The 25,051-nt window shown below is 50.2% G+C and overlaps 1 protein-coding gene across 3 annotated transcripts in view; it reads left to right on the forward strand.

Moving 5' to 3' along the window:
- The first annotated feature begins 5,322 nt into the window (after positions 1-5,322).
- ADCY6 (adenylate cyclase 6) overlaps positions 5,323-25,051 on the forward strand; it is a 46,927-nt gene continuing 27,198 nt past the window's right edge. The window contains exons 1-11 of one of the 3 annotated variants that reach the window (XM_080994414.1): positions 5,323-5,813; positions 7,531-7,899; positions 9,425-9,537; positions 10,126-10,948; positions 16,629-16,778; positions 17,116-17,237; positions 17,547-17,658; positions 18,380-18,507; positions 21,048-21,206; positions 22,813-22,954; positions 23,702-23,830. In XM_080994414.1, coding sequence (XP_080850540.1) covers positions 10,127-10,948; positions 16,629-16,778; positions 17,116-17,237; positions 17,547-17,658; positions 18,380-18,507; positions 21,048-21,206; positions 22,813-22,954; positions 23,702-23,830 — 1,764 coding nt within the window. In that variant the 5' untranslated portion in view covers positions 5,323-5,813; positions 7,531-7,899; positions 9,425-9,537; position 10,126. The remainder of the gene's footprint in view (positions 5,814-7,530; positions 7,900-9,424; positions 9,538-10,125; positions 10,949-16,628; positions 16,779-17,115; positions 17,238-17,546; positions 17,659-18,379; positions 18,508-21,047; positions 21,207-22,812; positions 22,955-23,701; positions 23,831-25,051) is intronic. The other 2 variants (XM_080994415.1, XM_080994416.1) reach the window with 2 other exon arrangements.

The raw sequence follows: 25,051 nt of genomic DNA on the forward strand, positions 1-25,051 counted from the left end.
ACCAATATATCTACTTGCTCTTTGACGTGCTTTCAAACTGCTAGGTTGGCAGGAGCTGGGACCGAACAACGGGACCTCACCCCGTTGTGGGGATTTGAAACGCCGACCTTCTGATCGGCAAGCCCTAGGCTGTGTGGTTTAACCCACAGCGCCACCCGAGTCCCCCACACTTGTGATTACTAGCTACTATTATACAGAGGCATAGTGCAACTGCTGGCGTCTGACCCCAGCACTCTTTTCCCTGCACCTGGGAAACATACCCAAACTATACATGATGGTGGAGAGCCAGGAGTGCATCTCTAAAATCACTTTCTCTTTTGAAAAACAGCTGCTCTTTGTGTGTGTACACATGAGAGAGAAGAGAGAGCTTTGGATCAAGGAAGCAAAGTGGAGAGGTTTAACCCTTTCTCCCCTTTCCCCCACATCCGTTCCCTGATGCAAACCCTCCCACCCCACAAGAGCAGCTATTAGCTGAAATGGTGAAAACAGATGCCATATTTTAGCTCAAATTAAGCGCCATGAAAAGCTTGATGTGAGCCAGGGCTCAGCTTCTGAACATACTATTAGTGCCAGGTGCCACCCCTGAAATATGCAAACAACTCAATCATACCTGATGAACAAATGCACCAGAATTACCAGCCCTCATAGGAGGTTGCCTGCCGCATCTCTGCATGAGTTACTATTTGGGGTAGTATGTTTCTTTTTAGTCTTTGCAGATCTAAGAGTGTTGTGCTTCCCTTTTCAATTCAGATAGATTTTGTGCCTCAGCTATCCGAAGTTTAGGAAACACTGGCCTAGAATCCTCCAATCCCACCCCTTGCAAGATTGCTAAACCTGCAGTATAGCACCATAGAATTGACTGAAAAAGGAGCAGTATTTATGTTTGTTGTTTGCATCCTGACATCCCAGCCACAAATATTTTTACTAAGAAAAAGTTCCACTAAGTTCAATGGGAAAAATCTTGGTGGTAGACCTGATCTCTGCGTGTTTAGGGTGCAATGAGTGCAGTGAGACTGGGGGGGGGGGGGAGGGAGGCTCGGTAAATTTCATTGTACACAGGTTGTACATTGACAATAAAGGTGTTGTTGTTGTTGTTGTTGTTGTTAGATGGAATTAAGTTTCAGTCAGTTCAGTGAAACTAATTCCCTGGTGATTGAGCAAAGGCTTGCAGCCTTACCTATGTCATTCTCGTGCACTGCATTCTGTACTGGCTCTTAAATTCCCCATTGTGCTTCATCCACCGGCGGAGGAATGGGGGGGCGGGGGAGCGCACACACCCCCGGCACCATCGGGGAGGGGGGGTACCATCACAGCTGCCCCCCCCCGGACATGCGCCACACACCCCACACTGTGCCGGGCCCCACGCCCTTGGGACGCATGCCATGCCCTGCGGGCGGTGTGTCACGCCCCCAGGATGCATGCCATTCCCCCCTGCCTGCTCTCCGCCCCCCCCCCAGTGCCGGAGCATGCAGCTTCGCCACTAGCTTCATCTACAGCAGAGGCAGGGAACCAGGGGCCGCAATCCCCTGGGCAACCTTCTGAGGGCCACATGTAGGGGGGTGGAGCCAGAGACAAAAGTAGGTGGAGCAACAAATGTAAATTTCCCCCTTGTACAGTAGGCCAGTTTCTACTTAGACAAACATGTTGCTGTCCTCCACTCTGGCAAGCAAGAGACATCCAGATTCAAGGATGTTTTCCAGCAGTGTGCAAAGCAGGGCATGGCAGCCTAAGGAGAGCTCCGAGGGCCAGCTAGGGAGGCTGCATTTGGCCCTCAGGTCTGACTTTCTTCTCTCCTTCTCAGTGCATGTATCTTTGCCACCCAGCCCAAGACCAGTGGGGCATAATGCTCAAAAAGCATTTTAGGTTTGATGCCACATGCAATCATCTAATGTCAGGATTTGAAAAATCATTTGCAGCAGGCTTGGATTATTCCAGGATCAGGCTGACGCTAAACATTCGGCCTCTGCAGAGCACTCTTCCCGCCATGGTGATTGCTCCCAGAAACTTGCACAGAATTAGAGTGGAAAGCATCTCTTACTTAACACACACACCCCCACCTGCTAGTCCTGGGCTTTAAGGGCTCCTTCATCCCCAACCTGTGTAGCTTTGGGGATCTTCCAGACTCCCTGAACAATCACAAACACAAATAATCACAAGCAGGCCTTTGGGGCAGTTGTTCTTTAAAGCTCGGGAAATTCCATTATCTTCCCCACTTTCCACTGGAAAGGAAAACTTAGGCACCAAGAGACCAATCCAAGTGAGAGGGCAACTGTTAATAAGAAATTTACAGCTCAGTTGGTTACATCTACTCAGATGTAAGTCCCACTGAGTTCATTGGGGTCTACTCCCTAGTAAATGGATATAGCGTAGCAGCCTTACATTACTTCCAGGTGAAAGTTTATTGTGGAATTGTTGCTGTTCACACATGCAAGGTTTTTGCACCGTCCATATGACCGTTCTTGCCACCAAATAGCGGCACAAAGTCTCTCTTTCTCTTTTTTTACATTTAATCCATATCACCTGTAGAAAAGCTGTTCAGTACAAATAACCCATTAGATACCTGCAGTGACTACTGGAGCAGAAGCTTGCCAGCAGATGGGGGGGCAGGGGGGGCTTTTTGTCACATGCGTGGTAAGTGTTTTAGTAGGTTGTCCCCTTTGCCACACTCCTGCTTCTATCTGCTCCTCACCTGAGCACAACTTGGCGATTTTGTTTCCCATGACCCTATTTTATTTTATTCTACATTTTCAAGTTCAGTTTCCCCACCTACTTCTGCCAATGACCACATGCTGAAGGAACGTCAAAATTTTCAACAGCCCAGTTTGGAGGAGCTGTTTTCCCAAGATCTCAGTTCATGTGAGGGAGTCCCTTGAGGACTGCAATCACAACACATACATCAGGTCTTTAAAAATAATAATACAAGGTCTTGCACAAGACCGATGCATCAGAATTTCTGTATAGCTAAATACAAGCTTTTCACAACTCTTAAATGAACATTAAAAAAAAAATGGAACCAGATCTGTCTGCACAGCACAAGCCCTCATTTTGCCCATAGTGAAGCATGATAACGAGAGGTAAAGTTTGCTCTTGTCCTCTACCTGTGATTTTTTTTAAGCTGTCTTGTGGCCCGGAACAGGATAAGGTGGCATTGAGGTGGGGGTGGGCAGTTGAGGGGAGAAACCAAAAAATATAGCATTCCATCAAGATGGGAAACAGCTGAATAGCTATGAAATATCTATAACTAAAAATGGAGTGTGTTGATGGTTGCATGCCAATCACGTACACACAAAAATCAGATCAGAATTACCTGTTTGTGACAAAAAACAAAACAAAACAAAAACCTGTCTGGAAGCACGTAGTGTTTAACATTTTCAAAATTCAAATAAAGACTGTTTTTGAACAATTAAGCACAAAAGATGCATCATGAGATTATACTGGGACATGTGTTACTCAGGGATAACTCCACTTTTAGAATAGGGAGGTGATGTCCTTGAAGTGGGACAATGATAATGTTTGCAGAACCTGTGTAAGCAGATGCTCATGAATCTTAAGGGTTTCATAAAACCCTGCTTGAAAACACTCTCCTATGACACTCATTGGAGCAGGAGTTAGAAAGCTTGACTCCAAATAACTGCCACCAGCCAGGTGAAAAGGGAACTTGCAAAGAAAACACCACGGCAAATTCACAATCCAGTGAATTTTCTTCCATACTCGGTTATTAGAAAAAGAGTTAAAATGCATCCATATATTTAGAGTAGCCATGTTGGAGCTCCACCAGGAAGAATGGAGATGACGAAGAAGACAATGGCTGTGTACATAAGACAAGTTTAGAGTGCATGACTTCACACAAAGAATCATGGGAACTGTAGTTTGCTAAGGGTGCTCTGAACTGTAGCTCTGTGAGGGTTAAGCTACAGTTCCCAGGAGACATAGTGCTTGAAATGCGCAATGTGTACGCAGTCAAAGAAAAGAAAAGAGGCACCAAAGATATGTGAATGCGACGAGTTTCTGCCACATTTTCTGGCTCGTTTCTCTCTGTGTCCAGTTACAGTCCGGGAAGGGTTAAGGCCATCACATGACACCCAGTCCTAATCCCCCTGCCATCAACTATGATGCAATGGAACATTCAGGAGAAAGGCTTCCGAATCAATTAATGCCTTTCACACCCCCTTCCCCTCTTCCTTGCCTGGGGAGAAGCCAAGCAAGAAGGCCCAGGGGAAGCCCAGACCTTCTTGCGCAGGGGATAATCACTCCCCAAACAGCGCTTTAATAAGTCACTCTTGTTAAGAAGATTTGGTGGCATTATTCCGTAGCCAAGCCAATCTGCAAAGCAGGGAGGGAGTGGAGGTTTTGTACACACCCAGCGGCACAGGGGCACGGGTGCAGGTGCCCTGGAAGAACTGCTCAACTGTGCCCTTAACAAAATGCCATCCTTGCCACTGCGGGCACTTCCCTGGCCCCGTGGGACTTCACGGTTAATTAACAATTAAGCTTACCTCTTCGGAGGATTGTGCCACGGGGAGGCCTGCCTTCCCCTTTCTCCCTCGCTGGCACAAACTAAGGGAGTGGCACGAACAGAAGGATTTAGGGCTTGTCCTCTGCCTGGCACTGTCCCTATGCCAAGGGCAAGCTGCTCACTAACCATTTCCCTTACTCTGCTTGTATGCTGCTAGCAAGCTTGCGGGGGGGCGGGGGGGAAGAGACTCAAACCAGCCCTGAGAGATTGCCTGGGATCGGGATCTGGCGCGGAGCAGAGCGGCCTCCAAGTTGGGCAAACAGGCTGACAAGCCGCTTGTTGATGGATGGAGTGTATCTGATGACTGAAGCCGTGGGCATCCAAACGGGTGGACGCTTATACGGCTGGCAGAGGCATGCCTACTCAGAAGTAAATGCCGTTGTTTTCAGCGGGGTTGGCTCTCAGGTAAGTCCGCACAGACTTTCAGCCTGATATTCCTGTTGTGCGTTGGGGATAAGCAAAAAGCAGAGGGGAGAGGGATTGTCCTGGTTTAAGAGATGGCAACAGGTGGTTCCTGAGCAAAACCCAAACGGCATTAAGATTCCCCCTCTAGGCGACAATAGTTTGGGATCCACTAGTGTCCTGGGATTGGGGGATTTTTTTATGCTGGGGTGGGGGGAATGTGCGTTCGAAGGAGAGCCTCAGAGACCCTTGTAGCCAAGAGTTGTGCTTTAGGACACCGAGGACTGTCGCCACCCACGGGCGGTAGGTGTTGCGTGTATCTCCCGGCGGGCACGCGTGTGAGCCGAGCGAATCCATCTAGCGCAGCGTGGGGAGAGGCGGGTTGCACCACTGGGCCCAGCTGCCGCTCTGCCTGCTTGCAGCAGGTGCCCCTGCTTTGGGCAGCCTCCGCCGCCTCTCGTTGCCAAGCGCCCTCGCTGCCTGGAATCACAGCTCCTCTCTCCCTCGGCATCTCTGCTTCCCCCGCACCCCGCGCAAACTGCCCCCGCATCCCCGCGCAACAGGCGAAGGGAAGGCGACAAAAGGGACCTTGTGCCTTTAAGGCCTCCTGCTTGGCGATCCCGGTCAGGAGCGCACGGAGCGGGGCGAGCCTTGTGGATCCGGGCTAGAGGGCGTTTACTCTGGACAACGCGGGGAGGAGGGGACGGGCCCAGAGCGGGCGGGAGGCAGGAATGGAGAGGAGGCGAAAACGGAGAGGGGGGCGCATGGTGTAAACAGATAGCGAGGGGCTGCAGAAGGATCTGCTTGCCAGAGATCGCTGCTTGCTACACCCCCCCCGCCCCACCCGCCGGAGAGGAGGGCCCTGCCGTGCCCAGAGGCGGCCCAGCACCCGGAGGTGAGTGGTAGTGGCGGAGGTGGTGGTGAACGGGAGCAAGCCAGAGAGCGCAGGGAGCACGGAAGATCTCTCCGAGGGGGAAATACGCTTTGCGCCCCGGAGGACGCATGGAGCCGGGCGGCGGCGGCGGGGCGCTGAGAGGCTGACTCTGGGAACCGCCGCGTCCAGAAAGGCCGGGCCTGGCGGGGGTGCGGCGGGGAGAAGCTAGCTGGGGAGGTGGTCCCGAGAGGGATGGCAGCGCAACGAGCAGAAAGGGGTGGGAGCAGTTAGGCCGTCCCCACGGCGACTTGGCGCACGGGAGGAGAGGGGACGCGTTTGGGTCCAAGCGCGCCGGCTGGGGGCGCTCTTTGGGCCCAGAGATCCGCGGCGACTGCGGGGAATGCAGCCGGGCGCGGGGGGGAAGGGGCGTGGGGACAGGTGCGCACAGCGGCGGGCCGATGCGGGGCCCTTGGGGGGCGTACTTGCCCAGAGCCGGGAAAGTTCCATGGCTGCCCCCCGACTGGAGCATTGGCTATTGAATTAAGTGGGGAGAGAATACGCTCCTGGAGAGCGCAGGAGAAAAGGCTAATGATAATGCAACTCCCAGAGTTGAAAGATTTCACCTTCCTTGTGTGAACTGAACGCGGTAGGACTCCCCCCCCCCCCCCGCCGCATTTCTGCTTCCCCCAGGATTGGTTTTCTGGGATCCCTCTGCAGGGATTGGTTGGCTCCCGAATGTGGGCTGGCCTGGGCAGCTTAGCTTCTCAGCCTGGTCAGGTTACATACCTGGAGGAGGAGCAGGTGGGCTTCCCCTAAAGCCTCTGTATTGTGAGCTGTGGACTTGCTTATTCTTTTGCCGTGTCTCCCCTTTAAAGCAGGCAGAGGGAAGGGGGTCTCTGGGCAGAGAGTCTCTGTGGGGCCCTAGGCTCTTTTCCCATTGAACTTTGGAACACCTCTCCCAAGCCCCTTAGTAGGACCCGGGGAAGGGGATGGAAAGGGAAAGGAAGTTGACCTATAACCTGGTGCAAGGCAGAGGGTGCTGTGCTATAGGGAACAGGCTCCTGAGTGAGGGGTGTTGGGCTGCAGGGAGTAGGGTAAAAGTGACTATGGGAGGGAGCATGTGTTCTTCCTAGGATGCAAAGCTGAACCAAGGAGGAAGATGCTGTTGCTGTTGTATCACTTTGTTATGCTTCATTATTGCATCACTTACGAATGTGGGGGTTTTTTGCAGGGAGGGGGGAAATCCATGCTGGGGGAGCTGAGCTGTAATAAACCTTGCTATTAAGCCAAAGTCCTCCCCCCTCCCCGCATGCCTGAGTTTTCTTTCAGCCCGGCTTCTCCCTGGATGGGTTATGTCCTGCACCCCTTGACCTCCTCCGCTTGCCACAAAGCTGTCCTCATGTGCTGTTGGCTGTTGCTTCCCACAGCCAGGAGGCTGCGTCAGAGTGCTGCTGGTGTGTGTGAAGCCATTCCTGGTGTGTGTGTTGTGTGGGGATTGGAGGGGAGGGGAGGGGAAGAAGGGTCCAGCTTCTGAAGCCTGCCTGTGTGTTCCTACAGTAAAGGGCAATGATGTCATGACGTTGACGCCATCTCCCTGGATGGATGCAGATAAGAACAGTGTGGGAGGGCACTGGAATCGCTCTCCGAAGGGGCTGGAGCTAAAACAAGCCCTGGTTTGGCTGGCACTCAAGACAAATAGAGTTTGAAAGGGGAAAACTATTCCACTTTGGTTTTGCAGTGAATGGGCGAGCTAAGCCAGAGGAAGGACCCAGCTGCCAGAAACTAGCACCGCTGCCCCTCCTGCCCCAAACTTTCCCTGGCCTCTGAAATCTCTCCTGTTGCACCCTGGGCAAAACTCCACACCGTTTGGAGAAGAGGAAGGGCACAGTGCTGAGAGAGCAGCAGAATGGCGAGCTGGAAATAGCAGACAAGTAAACTGAGTTTGGACTGAGCTGTGCCCATATAGTTCCTTTCACCTTGTGTTCTGGATCTTTGATGCGTGGATCAGGTGAGCCAGCAAGTGTCGGAGACCAGTGGGGTCTGATCTGAACTTCTGGAGTTTTCTGGACTGCATAAGGAAGGCTGCATATCGTAGGCTGTGTTCACTGTACGTTTTAAACTTTTCTATGCATTTTCTGTGTGTGTGTGTGTGTATTCACTGTGCAGAGATACCATTTTGATGGGCAGTGTGGGAAAAGGACTTGTGTTTTGCAAGGGCTTTGGTGGAGATTGGTGGGTTGCTGTGCGTGTGAACACTCTCTCGGTCCTCTCCCTTTGCCTCTAGTGACAGCCAAGGAGTGTGGTGTTGCCTTGAGATGTCTCTGAATAATTCAGTCCCTTCATTTGCATAACTCCACCTTTGCTTCTGTTTCTTGGGCACCCTTAAGAGTGTGATGAAATGTTAGGAACCCGGTTTTGCTGCCAGGCTGACACTCGCAGAAGACTCTTCCCACTTCAGGGGGGGGGGCAGGGCACAGTCGCCTTGCCACCAACATGCCACATGCCTTCTCAACCTGCCAGTTAAACAGGGAGGCTGGCCTTTGCTCCACCCGACCCCCTCCAACAGCATTCTGTAAGGCCCCCTCTGTCCCCTTATTGTTGCAATAGAGAGGGGACCTGTGTATAGCACCCCCTCCCCATGGGATCTCTGTTGGTGAGAGCAATGCACAGGGAGATTTTGCTTCAGGCAGCCACTAATTCTCCAGGTGCAGCACTTTCACTTTCTCTCTGGAGGAATTACTGACAGGCATCCTCTCTCCTGTGGGAAGTAGGGAAAGTGTGCAAGCACACTGTTGGGGTGGGGTTAATCCCATTCCCTGCTCCCTTCCTTGATCTTGGGGATTAAGAATCAAGCAGGTTTTCCCTTCTGCAACAAACCCCTCCTAATCCGCATAACACCATCCTTTTGGGTTTTTTCCCCCCTTAGTCCTTCTCGAGTGGGTTGGAATGTTAGGAGCTGGCTTTTTTAAAGAAGGAAAGAGAGATTAGCATATTGATCACTGTTCTTTTGTTGGAGCTGACCTTGGTAGGACAACTGTTGCTGCCTGTCCTCCACTTTGCTGCACCGGGGATGCTAAATTCAAGCAAGCCACCCCAGAGACTCTGTTAGCTGCTTTTTGTGCAGGTCTGGGGGGGCGGGGAACATGCACATATTTCTGATTCCCAGTATCAGCAGCAGATGGTTCAGTGACCAAAGTACCTGCAAGTGCTCCTCTGTCAGCGCCACGCAACCTGAGGTTACAAAGCGACTTCTTTGAGCTGTCCTTTTGACTCAAAGCAGTTAATGTATTTACTTGTGTTTGTGCGCTGTTAGTTAGAGCATCGTGCTCATACTGTCATCCGTGTTGGAAGGGGAATAAGGGATAGATATCCTCTTTGCATCACTCAGCATAAAGTATGCACGGGGGGTGGGATCATACCCTGGTGGGAATCTAGTTGCATCTCAGGGGAAGTGTCTGTAATAGAACTTGAGGGCAAAAGAGAATGTGTGAAGGTAACCACAGATTGGCAAGTAGAGAAATATCCAGTCTCCAGTTCCAGAGAGCAGGCGAACGGGATGCAATGGGGGCTTCAGCCTTGGAAGAGCATCGAGGATGAACAACAAGCTTGACGGCTTTCTTTTCTTTGAACAGGTTGCCGCTCAATGCTGAAGAGGAAATAAGAGACGCCCCTCACTGCTGCTTCTTTGCCTTCCCTACGGGGATCCATGTCGCCTCCTCGTGTCCAGTTCCCAGCGGCCTTCCAGGTATTGAATCTCCCCAAGGCAGAGAGGGCAGCCTCTGATGCATTGGCACCGACCCCTAATAAATCTGAACCCTCCCTCTGCAGGCTCTCAAGATGCTCTTTTCCAGAATGTGGATGCTCTGCTTCCCCTGTCCCACCTCTCCACGTTAGGCACCTCTGGTTTATGTATCTTGCCACACAAGCCTTACCTCGTCCCCTGGCGCTGATCCTGCTGCCCTGCTTGAAGAGCATCCTATTTGTTGGCCGCCATCCTTGTTACCTAAACTGAGATGTCCCAGTGCCCTGTGTGCTTTGCCTCTGTGGCCCCGCCTCCCGTAGAGAGGGGAATAGCTTTGCCCAGGAACTGGTGGAGCCCTCCTTGCCCAGTGGTCTGCTAATGATCAGGATTTCATTCTTCCCTTGTCCTTGCTTTGTATCCGGCAAGGAAAGAAAGCACCTCCTTCTAGGTTGTAGGGACCCATGGCAGGAACTGCTCCCCTTACTGGGCTGTGTGGGGAACGATGTGGGGTTGGTCCTCTCAGAGAGGCAAGCCCAGCTGACTTTCTCCCTTGCTCTGCCCGTTCTTATTTCTCATGCCCTTCCCCCACAGTATGTCCTGGTTTAGCGGCATCCTGGTGCCCAAAGTGGACGAGCGGAAGACTGCTTGGGGGGAGCGCAATGGGCCCAAGCGCCACCGCCCAGCGCTCTGTGGCCCTCGCTACATGAGTTGCCTGCAGGACCCGGAGCTGGAGCGCGGAGGCAGCGGGGGACTGGGCCTGAACTGTTCGTGGCAGGAGGACCACTATGGCAAGAAGGCGCCGCCGCCACCCCCGCCTGGCACTGGGGACCTGGGACTCAAAGCCGTGGACCTGGGCTTCGAGGACGGGGGCGGAGAGGCCAAGGGGCTTTCGGCCAGCGACTGCGGCCGGCGCCTGCTGCAAGTGTTCCGCTCCAAGCGCTTCCGTTCGGCCAAGCTGGAGCGGCTCTACCAGCGCTACTTCTTCCAGATGAACCAGAGTTCGTTGACGGTGCTCATGGGAGTCTTGGTGCTGGCTTGCGGCATCATGCTGCTGTTCCACTGCGTGCCTGGCACCCCCCGCGTGCCCTATGCCGCCGCCCTGGCCGTGGCGGCCGCCCTGTTCCTCTCGCTCATGGTCCTCTGCAACCGGACTGGCTTCCACCAGGACTGCATGTGGGCCGTGAGCTACCTGGTCATTGGGGCGTTGTGCGGGGTGCAGGCTCTGGGCACTCTCCTGGTCTCGCCACGCAGTGCCTCCGAGGGCGTCTGGTGGAGCGTCTTCTTCATCTACATCATCTACACCCTCCTGCCCGTCCGCATGCGGGTGGCGGTCCTGGCTGGAGCCTTGCTCTCTGTGCTGCACCTGGTAATCTCCTGGCACCAGAACAGGGCGGACTCCTTCCTTTGGAAGCAGGTAAGGGGGAAGGAGTGAGGGCAGAGGAGGCCTGGGGTTAATGAGTCCCTTGAGGACAAAGAAAAGCCTTGGAAGCTGTGAGGAAAGGCACACTTGAAACCGTACACTAATTGGGCAGAGGCCTTGGGTGTGAAACAAAAAGGCTGCCAAGTCAGGGACTCGTATGGTAATTGCTTCAGGCTTTTGTTGGGGGAGCAGTCAAGTGGCCTGCAGCCTCCTTCTCCTGTTGAGCTGCGTGGGAACCATGAATCTGTGGCCCCTTCCTAAGCTGGTAGGAGCAGCTTTGGGTAGTATGGGAGGAGCCTGCCTGTGGCTCCTCCCCATGCTGTGGGATCGGCCCAGTTTCTGGAAGTGGGTGATTGGGGTATTTCGTTTCCTGAGTTCCCCAAATAACATGGTAAGCTTGGCTGTTGGTGCTAAAGCCTTGTGTGTGAAAACTTCGTTTTGCTTCTGCCCCGTATCTGCTTGGTTCTTGCCCGCTTTTCATTGCTTGGTGGTGACAGAGGAACGCCTGGGAATCTTGTTTGGCCAGAACTAGCACTGAACATCTTTTCCCAGCACAGAATCTGATGGCACGTCCACAGGATCCTCTGCTTAACACAGGAATGTTCTTTGTGGTGGGATGGTTGGATATTTTGGGGCAGTTTTAAGCTGCCCACTTGGACTCCTCAGTATCCTGCCTCTTGTTGCTGCACGACTAGTAGCCCCTTTTTCCATCATGAGTTTATCTAACCCCCTTTTAAAGCTATCCAAGTTGGTGGCCACAGCCATGACAGCCATTTCCATAGCTTAACTATCGCTGGGTGAAGAAGGTTTATGTCTTGTCTGTCCTGAATCTCCCAGCAACCATTGGATGACCTCGTGGCTCGAGGACAATGAGAGAGAAACCGCTGCCCTCTTTCTTCCCACCTGCATAATTTTATATACCTGTCTGGTGGTCTCTCCTTGCCCTTCCCTGGCCTTACGTGCCCTTTTTTTAATCCCCTAAGCTAACAAGTCTGGTGTGCTGTTCGTTTTTCTCATACAGGAGTTGCTTCAGCTCTTGATAATTTTGGTTGCCCCTTTTCTCTGAATGAATTAGGAAATCAGGCATTTGAAAGTGAATTAGAACAATTTGTATGATGAAGAGTTCTCTGCTGTCCCACAGTTGCATATTATAAATCAGTGCCATGAAAGACAAAGTCTTACCTATTTTGTACCTTAGAGAGTGATGTGCTAATTATGGTCTGCACTCCACAGAGAACCATATGTACACATTACTCCTAAGCATCTCTAGCTGCTGTCATCACTGTATCATTAGTGCTACAGAGTCAGTGCTGTGTAGCATCCAGATTTATGGTGACCTTTTTATCAGCCTTCCCCAACTTGGTACCTTCCAGATGTTGTAGACTACCACCATACCTTGCTATTGGTCATGCTGGCTGGGGCTTGTGGGAGCTGTAGTTTTAAAACATCTGGTGGACATTAGGCTGGATAAAGCTGTTTTTATATGCTTACATTCCAAGCCTTGAATTTACTTCCCTGGTGCTCTGTTTTCTGCAGAGATGAAGGCAAAGGTGTAATTTAAATGTCCACATTTATTCAGCTGGTAAATGCAGAAGTTCAGCTAACCATAATGTTAATAGTCAGTTCCATCACCTCTTTTTGTGCTTCTATTTCTTTGGCCCTAGGAAGGAGCAGCATAATTTACCCATTTCTTTTGTATTTTTATCCTTTTGAAATCCGTCAAATTCAGTGTGTCTAAAACTTACATAATTGCATTGCAATTAGGTTTTTGAACTACTACGTAACATACCTCTTAAACACGGGTCATTAAAATTGTGATGTTGAACACTACAGCGGCAATGAGGCATAATTCTAAAATGTGTAATGTTTGTGTGTGGAGAGGAGAAAATGGGAGGAAAGGAAAGAGGCCACAAGAGGGTGGCCTACATAGAATAATGATCTGGCAGCTTGCAGGCTCCCTCAATGATTTATATCTGTGCCCCTTTATTGACATGGTTTTAGAAAAGGGTCTTTAAAACACTCAAATCTGCAAGTTCACTGGTTGTTTCTCCCCCACCGCTCCCCAGATCTCTCCTGTTCTTGCACTGTCTGTTAGCTGTGTTTAGCCCAACTTTCAGCGTTTCTCTTCTGGGAATAACTAGAAGGATCTGCGTCTGCAAAGTTATCAGATTGATGAGCGCTGCTACTGGCGACGGAGAGGCAAATGTGGTGGTCAGTTTGCAGCTGCTTCTCCTGTTAGTGTAACCTCACGGCCTGCTTGGGTTTCATCCATGCCTCCATTTGGTTCCCCTTCCTCCTCGGTTCAGCCTTCCAGTGCTCCTTTCCAAAAAAGGATCAAGGATACAGCTGCTCACATCAGCCTTTTCTGTGCAGGAGGAAAGAAGTAGCTACTTTCAAGCTTTGGGTTGCTGTGGATTTCTGGTTTTTTTAAAACACACACACACACACACACACACACACACACACACAAATAGCTCCCCTATGATGCTTGGAATTATTGCTGTATCTTCAACTCGTAAACTAAATTAGAGTTAACCCTCAACTATCCAGTGCTGGCAGCAATTGGGGAGTTAGCTTGGAGTCTGGAGGTGTCTATAAGTGGCCCAGTCACTGTCTGCCATAAGTTGGTGACATCCTAGTGGGCATTCATTTTTGCTACCTTTCAAAACTCTGGTCAGGATTTATTATTATTATTTATTACAAGTCCATACCACCCTTCATACAAAGATCAGAAACCAAAGTTTACAATATAAAAACACAAAAATACAATGCTCCCCCCACAGTTTAAAAGCCCATAGATTGTTTATTAGCCAAAAGCCTGGGAGGGATGCTTTGCCGGTGCCTAAAGATTAATAATAATACTAATACATTTCCTATACCCCCCACATCTGACTGGGTTGCCCCAGCCACCCTGGGTGACTTCCAACAAAAATACAGGGGGAAAACCAGCAACAACGCAGCCAAGGGGAAAGCATTTTACAGGCGAGGAGCCACAGCAGAAAAGGCCTATTCTCATGTTGCTGCCCTCCAGACCTCTCACAGAGGAGGCACAGATGATGATCGCAGGGTCCGGGTCACTTCACATGGGGAGAGGTGGTCCTTGAGGATTGGTTGACCTTGGTGACCGTAGTGGCATTGTGGGAAAGAGCTGTTGACGTTTGTGCTCCAAGACTCACCATGCTGACAGCATCCCTAGAACCTACCATCAGTGCCCTGCAGTAATAAGCACACCTTTACCTGTGAGCGTTCCAGCATTTATAGAGTGGAGGTTTGACCTGCCTCCTCCCACAGCTGACCCCCAAACAGATGTGTTAGGATCCTGTTTCCAGTTATCATGGCACTATTAGGTGACCAGGGAAGAAGCCTTAGCTTGTGCATTATTTACATATATATTATTTAGACTCCCCCCATGCTATCTCAATGGCTTAGGGAAGATTACAGATTGGCGTCGCCTATTGACTGCGTTAGAGTAAGAACGAATTCACCCAAGCTGCCCAGGAAGTTTACATGGATACTGAGTACCTGTCACTGTGACAAACATTGCATGGCGAGAGAGCATGAGCTACAAAGAAAGTCCAGAGTGACCAAGGGACAGCAGGTGCAGCTACGTGTGTGTGTGTGTGTGTGTGTGTGTGTGTGTGTATGCGTGCAAAAGTGCCACTGATTAACAAGGCAGCAGATTTTAAAGTTGTATTTCATATTGTATATTAATGTAGCTTCTTACCAAAAAATGCAGCTGAGAAGTGCAATAGATGGTAGGAGTGGTCACAGGCTTTGCAGGCAGAAGGTTCCAGGTTTAATCTTTGGCATCTCCATTTTTCATGGAAAAATGCTGCCACTCTGAGTAGGCATTATGGGGCTCAATTGATAAATAGTCTTTCCTGTTATTATAAGGCAGCTTTCTGTGTTTCTTATGTTTGTTAAAGAAGAGTCGTTGTCTCTCCCGTCCACATAACCCTGTGTGCACACTCAAGGAAATGCCTCTTCTAAAATAGCGCTTGCTTTGTTATCTACCAAAAAAATGCATCTTGCTTCAGAAACATTGTTTCCCCCTTAATGCCACTGTTTGCAAATGTGCATGCAGACATAATTGATCACACAAACTTAATTAATAGGTTAATCAAATAAGAGTTTCAGCTGATGAATCAGTTGAAATGTCTCTAATTGGGCTTGTCGCCCTGAGAATAGACATCGGCCATAGACCAAGTCTGACAATTTCTTTTTCATACCTACTCGGTATGGCAGTAATTGCACAAAGATTTCAAGCTGAGGTCTTTCCCAGCCCTGTCACCTAATCTTAGGCCTTCCCCATTCCAAGACCAACTAGAGATCTGTTAACTGGAGGAGCTGGGGATGGCCTGTGGAGCTAATCATCATCATCATCATCATCATCATCCACCCATCTGACTGGGCTGATGTAGCCACTCTGGGAAGTTTCTAGCAAAACATAAAATACATGATAAAACACACTCCCAACCAGGCCTGCTTGGCTTCAACATGGCGGCTGCATCTTGTGCCCATGGACCATGCCCTCAACTTTTCTGAATAAATCTGTGCCTCTGTCAGCTTGTTTGCCCATTCCCTCCCAATCCCTTTCTCCATCATGTCAGCTGGACTGTAAGCTGGTGGGGAGAGGCTAGGGTGTTTTCTTAATATTTGTGCAGTACCTAGAAAACATTAATTAATTAAATGATATCAAGTTAAAGAGCTGAAGTGAGATTTCAGCTGGCAACTTCCTGGCCTGCAACTCACCCTTTTATCCACAGCACCATCCCAGTTCTCTGCAGCACCTTAGCTCAGCGGCAGGTGAGTCCTGGAGGCAGGGCAGGCCCAAGATGTGTCATTGCCTGAGGCAAAAAACAGGACCGTGCCTCCCTGTTGCACATAACAGAAACCAAGCAGGCTGTTAGATTAATCTTCCTTCAGTTATGGCAACAGAAGAGCAGGCTCAGCTTAGGCAGGCCAGGCTATGCAGCTCCCACAGCGCTCCTGCAACAGAGTGGAAAGGCCAAGGGGCTGTTGCTGCTGCCTATTACCTCCCCCAGCAGCAGCCACCTGTCAGGTGTGAGGCAGGTGAACACCTGGCTCCGCCAAAAGGGGATTAGCAGGTATTGCTGGTCAGCTGATCAACAGTGCCTGCAAAGTGCTGGACAAAATGGTGCTCTAAAATGGGCTTCTAGGACAGACAGTCAGCCAATGGTCTAATATCCAAAAGGTCATTTCAAAGTGCTGCACAAGCACTGACTGTGAGGGGTGTAAGAGTTTGGCCCAGTGGTCAGATTCGGTTCCCTAGCCCTGCCTTAAACCCTAGGGAACTGTGTTTTGCTTGTTTTTCTTCCCACCCTCTGTCTCCCGAAGGCACAGTATTGGGACCCCTTTTGTATCCTGGCAGCAATGGAGGATGAGACTCCATTATGGGCCAAGAGGGTCTCCTTGGCTTGCAAAAAGCTCCCAATTCATTCTTTAGGGAAGGGAGCAGAGGGTAATGGCACCTCAGGTGGAGGGAAGGTGGTCCACCTCACAAACGTCAGGAACTGGAGTTGAAGATGAATGGGTTTTTTAGTAGGTCTAGGTTTCCTGCTGAAAGCTTGCTGGGAAAGAAAACTGCTTGAAGCAGGTAACTTCTTTCCCTGCTCCAGTATGTGTTTCACTTGGGTCCCTCTCTTGCTTGCAGCTTGGAGCCAACATTTTGATATTCCTGTGTACCAACGTCATTGGCATCTGCACCCACTACCCGGCTGAGGTGTCGCAGCGCCAGGCCTTCCAAGAGACCCGGGGCTACATTCAGGCACGACTACACCTGCAACGTGAAAACCGCCAGCAGGTGAGGAGCCATTGTGGGGGGCCAGGGTTGGGCTGCAGCCTTGAACGGGAGTTGTGGTGGGCAGGACTGCCAGTTAAAGGGCCAGCTTGGCCATTCAGTTCCTGATCTTGTGTGGCTGGCATTAGGCTGCTTGGGGACGAGAAGATGCTAGAATTTTGAGAGTCTGGCAGTGTTGGGGGGATTGTGAATTGGGACAGAAGGAATGTTAAGGTTGGAAGAGAAGGGAGGATTATCTGTGACTAGGCCGAAACTGGTGCCTTTAACTTCGGTGTGTTGTGTCAACATTCTTGCTCTGAGGGGAGTATTTATGTGGCTTTCTCTCTGGGGTGGTGGGCAGGAGCGGCTCTTGCTATCAGTGCTGCCCCAGCATGTTGCCATGGAGATGAAGGAGGACATCAACACCAAGAAGGAGGACATGATGTTCCACAAGATCTACATCCAGAAACATGACAATGTCAGGTACCAAGCTATTGGGATATGGGGTGTGTGTTTGCATGTGTGCACCCATGCCTGGGAGTGACCGAGGCCTAGGAGTGGCAAGGACATCAGTGAAGCAAAGGCCGTTCTACTGTAAACATGGAAAACTTAAACTGCAGGGCACTTGCTTTTTGACAAGACGTGAGTGGGTGGGTCGCTGGGTGCTTGAGGAGAGAAAATGTTGGCTGGGTTCTGGGTGGGTTTATTAAGCCAGATAAGACAGAGACCCCCCAGGCTGTTAGCTCCTTGCAAGTTCCTATGCTCATTTCCTGTCTCTTCCCACCCCAACAGCATTCTGTTTGCTGACATTGAGGGTTTCACTAGCCTGGCGTCCCAGTGCACAGCGCAGGAACTGGTCATGACACTGAACGAGCTGTTTGCCCGTTTTGACAAGCTGGCTGCGGTAAGTGTGTCTAGCAGGATCGGCCAGTGGAACAGCTGACCTGTGTGGGAATGATGGTCTGCCTGTGCTCATTGGAGGAATATGGCCCAGTCGGGGTTCTTGCAAATGTCTTCATGTTTTAAGCATGCACACCTCCCTTGAGCTTTGTGCTTATTACAGGTGTGCCTGCAGCAAACACAGGTGCCGTGTTAAGAAATCCCCATAAATGTTCAGCTCCGGTACCACCTCCTTCCCTATGTTTGTGGACAAAGCAAGACCCTTTAAGGCACATCCCACAGCACTCTGTTTATTCTTATAAGTTTACTTCCCCTATAGAAGTACAGTTTTTGGCTGCTGGAGGGTCTTTTTGTAGCGCAGGGGCAGAGGTATTGAACTGAGGTGAGATCATAACATACAACAATACAAACAACCAAATAAAAGACTTCCTTTATCCTGTATCCGGCCTCCTTATTTACTTCTTATAAACTGTTTTCCTTATGAATAATTATTAAGATTTTTCTAATTATAACTTAAATATCCACAGTGTTATGCTCACTGTATGTTATGTTCACGTTTAATGAGGGTGGATTTGTGTATTGGGGGTTTGTGTTAATAATAATAAATAAAATTCCAATAAAAAATTCAAATTCAAAATGAACTGAGGTGAGATGTGCTTGGAAGGGGCATGTTGGAGTTTGAGGTGGTGGTATTTCTGACTTCCTCCTCCTCCTCCCTTTGGCAGGAGAATCATTGCCTCCGCATCAAGATCCTGGGGGACTGCTACTACTGTGTCTCTGGACTTCCAGAACCGCGGGCAGACCATGCCCATTGCTGCGTGGAGATGGGTGTTGACATGATCGAGGCCATTTCGTGAGTGTGAGAGGGGGAAGCAGTTTGGTTTGTGAGGGCTGCATGCGTTCCTTGGGATAGTCAGTGCCTCGTTATATGCATGTAACATGTTCCTTGTGACAGTTTCCAGAAAGGTAACCTTTTTAGCCTGTCACAGCGATCTTTGGGGCACTTTTTAAAGACTAATACAGTGTACAGCTTTCGGGTCATGTGGCCAGCATGACTAAGCCGCTTCTGGTGAACCAGAGCAGCGCATGGAAATGCCGTTTACCTTCCCGCCAGAGCGGTACCTATTTATCTACTTGCACTTTGACATGCTTTTGAACTGCGAGGTTGGCAGCAGCAGGGACCGAGCAACGGGAACTCACCCCGTCGCGGGGATTCAAACCACCGACCTTCTGATCGGCAAGCCCTAGGCTCTGTGGTTTAACCCACAGCTTATTTCAGATAAACTCTGGTTAAAATGAATTGTCAGGTTTGGATGGAATGTCAAGCTTGTTAATAACAAGCTTGCCAAATCTTCCAGTCACCCCCTCATGGCCACTCTGGAGGAGGAATGGAGATTGTGTGATCCTCACAGGGGCAGCCTGTTCCCATCATGATAAGCCGTGTTTTATCAGGATATCTGAATCAGCTTACAATGTGTGAGATACACCAGCCATGACTGTGGCAGTTTGCGCATATGCTTGACGCACAACATACAGGTGGCAACATCCTTCTTTATCGCAGGTCACAGTACAGAAAGCCAAATTCGTTACTTCTGCATTTATACAGATCACTGAATGGTTTAAAAAACTTAGTATCTCTTTCACACTTGCAGCAAGTTGGATCCTGGCTTGATAATAGCTTATATGAGATAGCATCACCAGGGCTATGAAGCAGAAATATCTAATCTCAGTTCCTTGAAATGCAAATTTGTGGAACTGAATAAATCATACATGTTGGGGAAGCTTCTGTTATTCTCCCATAATGTTCTTAGTGTTGCTTTGGCTGGCAGTACGGAGGGAGGTGCCTTGCCCTCCCTTTGCTTCCTGGCCATTCCTCAGCACCCCTCCTCCTCGTCCTCAGAATCTTCATAATTCACCAGGCATTGCCTATGTAAAGTCAGGATTATCTTTACAGCCACATGGTCTAGAAACTTCCTTTTTGCAACACCCCCACCCCCCATAAAAGCCAAAGTCCTCTCAGGGTGTCAGTTCTCTGTGCCAAGCCCTGTGCGCTTGTGCAGTGTCACTGAAGGAAATGAGAAAGGAGAACCCCATGGGGTTATCGATGGACAGCTGTGAAACTGGAGCCCCTTCCAGGGAATCAAAATGCTTTATCTATAGGCCCATTTTTTGTAAGACAGAAGCATCTGTGAGGTGAAGAGGTGCGTGATAAAAGCCAGCAATGCCACCAGCTTTGTCCTTGCATCTGAAGTCACGGGTGGCTGTATTCTGTGCCCCACACTGCACCGTCCAAAAGCGGCAGCTGGTGTCAAAGCAGCAAGATGCTTTTTGGTCCCTCAACCCTCTGGAGCAGGAAGTCTGTTGCACAAGCAGAATTGCATCATTGAATACAACCCAGTGGTTTATCATGGTGTCCCACTTCTGTGAGGGCTCACTCCAGTCCCAAGTAGTTGCTATATGTATGTGTAGACACATTACCCCACACACACACACACACAAAAAACTAATCTGAACAAAAACACAGAAAATAAAAAGAAGCATACAAAGTCTTCTTTACAGGTAAATCTTAACTTGACCAACACAAAACCTGATAAAAGGGTCTAAATATGTGCTTTGGGTATGGATATGGTGACAAATTAATCTACAGGTGCTTGAGGCTTCATATGCCACATATTCCATACATCAAAGTCTTGGTGCCTACCTTTAAAGCCCTAAACGGCCTCAAAGGCCGAGTAGACCTGAAGGAGCGTCTCCACCCCCATCGCTCTGCCCAGACACTGAGGTCCAGCACCGAGGGCCTTCTGGCGGTTCCCTCATTGCGAGAAGCAAAGCTACAGGGAACCAGGCAGAGGGCCTTCTCGGTAGTGGCATCCGCTCTGTGGAACACCCTCCCACCAGATGTCAAAGAGATAAACAACTACCTGACATTTAGAAGACATCTGAAGGCAGCCCTCTTTAGGGAAGTTTTTAATGTGTGACATTTTAATGTATTTTTAATCTTTGTTGGAAGCCGCCCAGAGTGGCTGGGGAAACCCAGCCAGATGGGCGGGGTACAAATTATTATTATTATTATTATTAATAATGATAATAATAACGTATAGCCAAAGCTTGTCTATTGATGTTAGATTATTTCATTCTCGTACCTCCATCCCCACCCTGGCAACTTGCTTGCAGGAAGTTTCATTGCCCATTTTAACATCAGTCGTCACCCTTAAGGGCAGTGGCCTGTTTTCTTGTACCCTGCATGAATATGACACTTTGTTGATGGTATTGTAATCAGTCTTCCCCTGTAAGCATGACACAGACTGTGTTTCTTGCTTCACACAAGTGAATTCATGGGTGTATGAAGAGGGGGAGGCGTGCTTTGACACTTCCTTTCCTCCTGCTTTTCAGGCTGGTGCGTGAGGTGACGGGGGTGAATGTGAACATGCGTGTCGGGATCCACAGTGGGCGTGTACATTGCGGAGTGCTGGGCCTACGCAAGTGGCAGTTTGACGTCTGGTCCAATGATGTCACCCTGGCCAACCACATGGAGGCTGGTGGCAAAGCTGGGTAAGTCCAGTCCCCATAGGACTGAATAAAGGCAGGGGCAGTGAGGGCCAGTGGTCAGGCATGATAGCAGTAGGGAGTCCTGGAACTTGTGGCTGGAGAGCCACAAAGTCTCTGTCTTTGGAGTAAAAGGAGGGGAAAGTTGGGTTGGTGGAATTACTAAGAGGTGGCTCCATAAAGAGGAATGAGTTGATAGCTGGAACTGTAGGGTTGTGTCTGTTGCCTGAGACAGATCATGTGGAGGTGAACAGCTTGTACATGTATTTGTGGGTAGGCTGGAGGAGAATTTGTGAGCTCCCCCTTGGCGGATGTCACAAGCACTGTCCAATCGGCGCCACCTTCCCTGTCCCAAAGGCCCTGCCCTATCCTTGATGCTTGGAAGTGGGGGTTGCTGTTATCCAAAAAATGGGGCAAGGGTTTATTTTTAAACAGCAGCCATTGTCTCGCTGCCACAAAGATGCATTTTTGCTGGGGCAACGTTGTCTGACCACCTCAGCCACCTCCACATGGCTCTGCCCACCTCTCTGCCAGGAGAGGCCCCATAGTTTTGCATAAACAAGCAGCTTGGTTTGGCCAGGACTTCAGCTTGCTGGTGGCATGAGCAAAACCAGGCTCTCTAGTTTTGGTGGTCATGGTCTTGACCCAATGGTGGGGAACTGGAACTGGATCTAAGCTTGCAGGCCAAGCTTGACAGGTGGGTGGGGTGGACCACCCTGACAAGCACCTGATAGCAAGTGGCCCAATTTGGCCCTCTTGGTTTGGAGTCAATCCTTGCAGGCAAAGTCACTGCCATCAGCTTATCCCTGGCACTCTTGCAAAGCCCTGTCCCCACTGCTTGAAGTGGCCTTGCAGGCCACAAAGGAGGGCCCGTGGGCTGGAGTTTCTCCACTACTGCATGGGCCAGGTGTGGTGAAGGTGACCAAAGATCTCTTCCCTTGAAGCTTCTCCAATGGCTTTTCCCGGTTACCAACTGCAGCCTCTTCACACTTCTAGTCCCTTCATTCAACACAACACTCTTGACCCCAACTATCTCCCTTCTCATCTCCCCTTCTTGCACCCATGAAAAGCCATCTGTCATTGCCTCCCCCAGTCCTGTCTCTGTGGCTTTCAGCCATGCTGTTCCCTGTTCCCGCCTTAGTTCCTGAAGACACACCTTCGAGGCTTTCCCCTGATATTCAGCTTAGTCCACTTTTGTCTTCCCTGCAGTCCTATTGCTACCTCTTCTAATTTTACTACCCACTTACTTGCCCCTTCTGTTCAATTGCCCATCGAACCTCCCATGAGAGGTGGGAGATTCTCCTTCATTGGAGGTTTTAAAGCAGAGGTTGAATGGCCATCTATCATGTATGATCTAGTTGAGATTCCTGCATTGCAGGGGGTTGGACTAGATAACTTGCTGGGTCCCTTCCAACTCTACAGTTCTATGGTTCAATGATTCAAGCCTCTTACTCTCCAGCTTCGTGGGCAGAGACCAAACCACTTCATGTTGAACGGTATCTTCTTCTTCCTCTCGCGCATATTAATGGCAGTTGTAGGTGGGGCTCAGAGGGAGTGGGAGAGGGGGGGCTCCACCAGATGACTTGGCTGAGTGACAAAAGTTCTGTGCTAGGCGGATCCACATTACGCGAGCCACGCTGCAGTACCTGAATGAGGACTACGAAGTGGAGCCAGGGCACGGGGGCGAGCGCAATGCCTACCTTAAGGAGCACAACATCGACACCTTCTTCATCGTGGGCTGCAGCCAGAAACGAGTGAGTCCTGGAGGGGCTGGGGAAGAATATCACAGTAATTTGCTCTTGTGCAGGGGTCACAAAAGGCTTTCCCACTGTGGCTCTTGGGCAGGTCTCCCCGTTTTCTCTGTCTTTTTAAAGGGAAGCCTCTAGCCCTCCTGGAAAAAAGTTATGGAGCAAAATGTGAATATACCTTCTGAGGTATATTTTTCCTGGTACTGAGATAGGTTCCCTGTTGCTTTTAGACTGCAAATGTTTGTGTGTGTAAGTAGAACCAATACTGTGTGATCCCTCAGAATCACAGCAGGACATACCTCCCTTCCATTAGTAAGTCTGAGGTAGTTGGGGGTGGTAGTCTCTAAATTTGTGTTATGCCACATTCCCCACGGCAGCCATTGTGTGTTATGCAGTGCCACCCCAGTGGTAGCAATTTTGTGACTGGCACTCCCAGCATGCTCTCAAAATTTGATATGTGTCCCGTGGCCCAAAGAAGTTGCCTTCCCCCCCCCCCTTCTCTAGGGTGTGGGGGGTTAGAAAACCTACCTGCCAGCCAGCAGGGCGCTGCTTATGCCCTGTAGGTATGGTTCACGGGGAAGGCGAGCATTCTGCTATCCAAAGCTGGAGCAGTGGAAGCTGCAACTCTGGCTGGCCAAGATGAGCAGCCTTATTCCAGAGGAGGGTGTTGGAAAGGGCCTCTCCCCATGGCCCCTTCCCCCCCCCCCCAGCTTCTTTGTTTGCACCTCCATGGCCTGTTTTTCTCTCCGACAGAAAGAGGAGAAGGCCATCTTAGCCAAGCTGCAGAGAGCTCAGGCCAATTCTACCGAAGGGCTGGTGCCTCGCTGGGTGCCTGAGCGCTCCTTCCCCCGGACGAAGGACTCCAAGGCCTTCCGACAGATGGTGAGTGCCAGCGAGGGACAGAGGGAGGGCTTGCTTTGGGCGCACATCCAGCCAAGAGGGTGGGAGCAAAAAGGCAACCGGGCTTTGATCACGTTACACACCTGCTTGCAGGTCCTGGGTGGGTAATGGTCTGTTGTGTACATTTTACACTATTTATTATCCTTAATAAAATCCTAAATATTGAAGGGATGCGGGTGGCGCTGTGGGTTAAACCACAGAGCCTAGGACTTGCTGATCAGAAGGTCGGCGGTTCGAATCCCCGCGACGGGGTGAGCTCCCGTTGCTCGGTCCCTGCTCCTGCCAACCTAGCAGTTTGAAAGCACATCAAAGTGCAAGTAGATAAATAGGTACCGCTCCAGCGGGAAGGTAAATGGCGTTTCCGTGTGCTGCTCTGGTTCGCCAGAAGTGGCTTAGTCATGCTGGCCACATAACCCGAAAGCTGTACGCCGACTCGCTCGGCGCCGCAACCCCAAAGTCAGCCACGACTGGACCTAATGGTCAGGGGTCCCTTTACCTTTATTATCCTTAGAGAAAGAGGCGGAAGCCCCCACAAGGGCCTGCTCTCACGAATGTTTGAGCACAGAAGGTTGTAGCCAACTTAAGAGTAGACCTGTTACTCTTCATGGACCTAAATTAAGCCATGTCCTAATTTCAATGGGTTTGCTCTAAGCCAGGCTAGCATTGGCTACAACCCATGGTGACCATGGCAAAAGCCTTGCCTGTGTGGGCTTTTCTGACTGTGTGGCAAGCTGGTCACATGGCAGCATGTGCAGGATCTGGTCTCTTCACTTCTTCTTATTGGCGCAGACGAAGCTGATGTCTCTTATTGAGTCCAGTATTAATCTACTTTGCCCAAATTGATTGGCAAAAGGACTTTGGGTGGGGATCTTTCCAGGGCCACTTATGTGAGCTTCTTTTACTGGAGAAGCTGGGGAATGAGCATGGCGAAATCTACGCATCCAGAGCTTTTCTCCGCTGCCATTTGGACTGCTTCACACAGGCTCTTGAATGCCAGCCCAAGTGGGAAAAGCCTTAAAACATCCTCAGAGTGCTTGAGAAGGGAGCCACCAGTAACTTCCCTCTTTGGTGGCCTGGGTGGCACAGTGAAGAAATCCTTCTTGCTTGAGTCTGTCACTTGCGGTGGAGCAAAGGAGAAAGCATGTGGAATTAAGGGAGAGGATTTTTCTGAGGCTTCTGTGCATTAAGGCTGTTTATAGGTCA

This window comes from Podarcis pityusensis (genome assembly GCF_964106645.2).
Source record: "Podarcis pityusensis genome assembly, chromosome: 2".
Taxonomy (NCBI): domain Eukaryota; kingdom Metazoa; phylum Chordata; class Lepidosauria; order Squamata; family Lacertidae; genus Podarcis; species Podarcis pityusensis.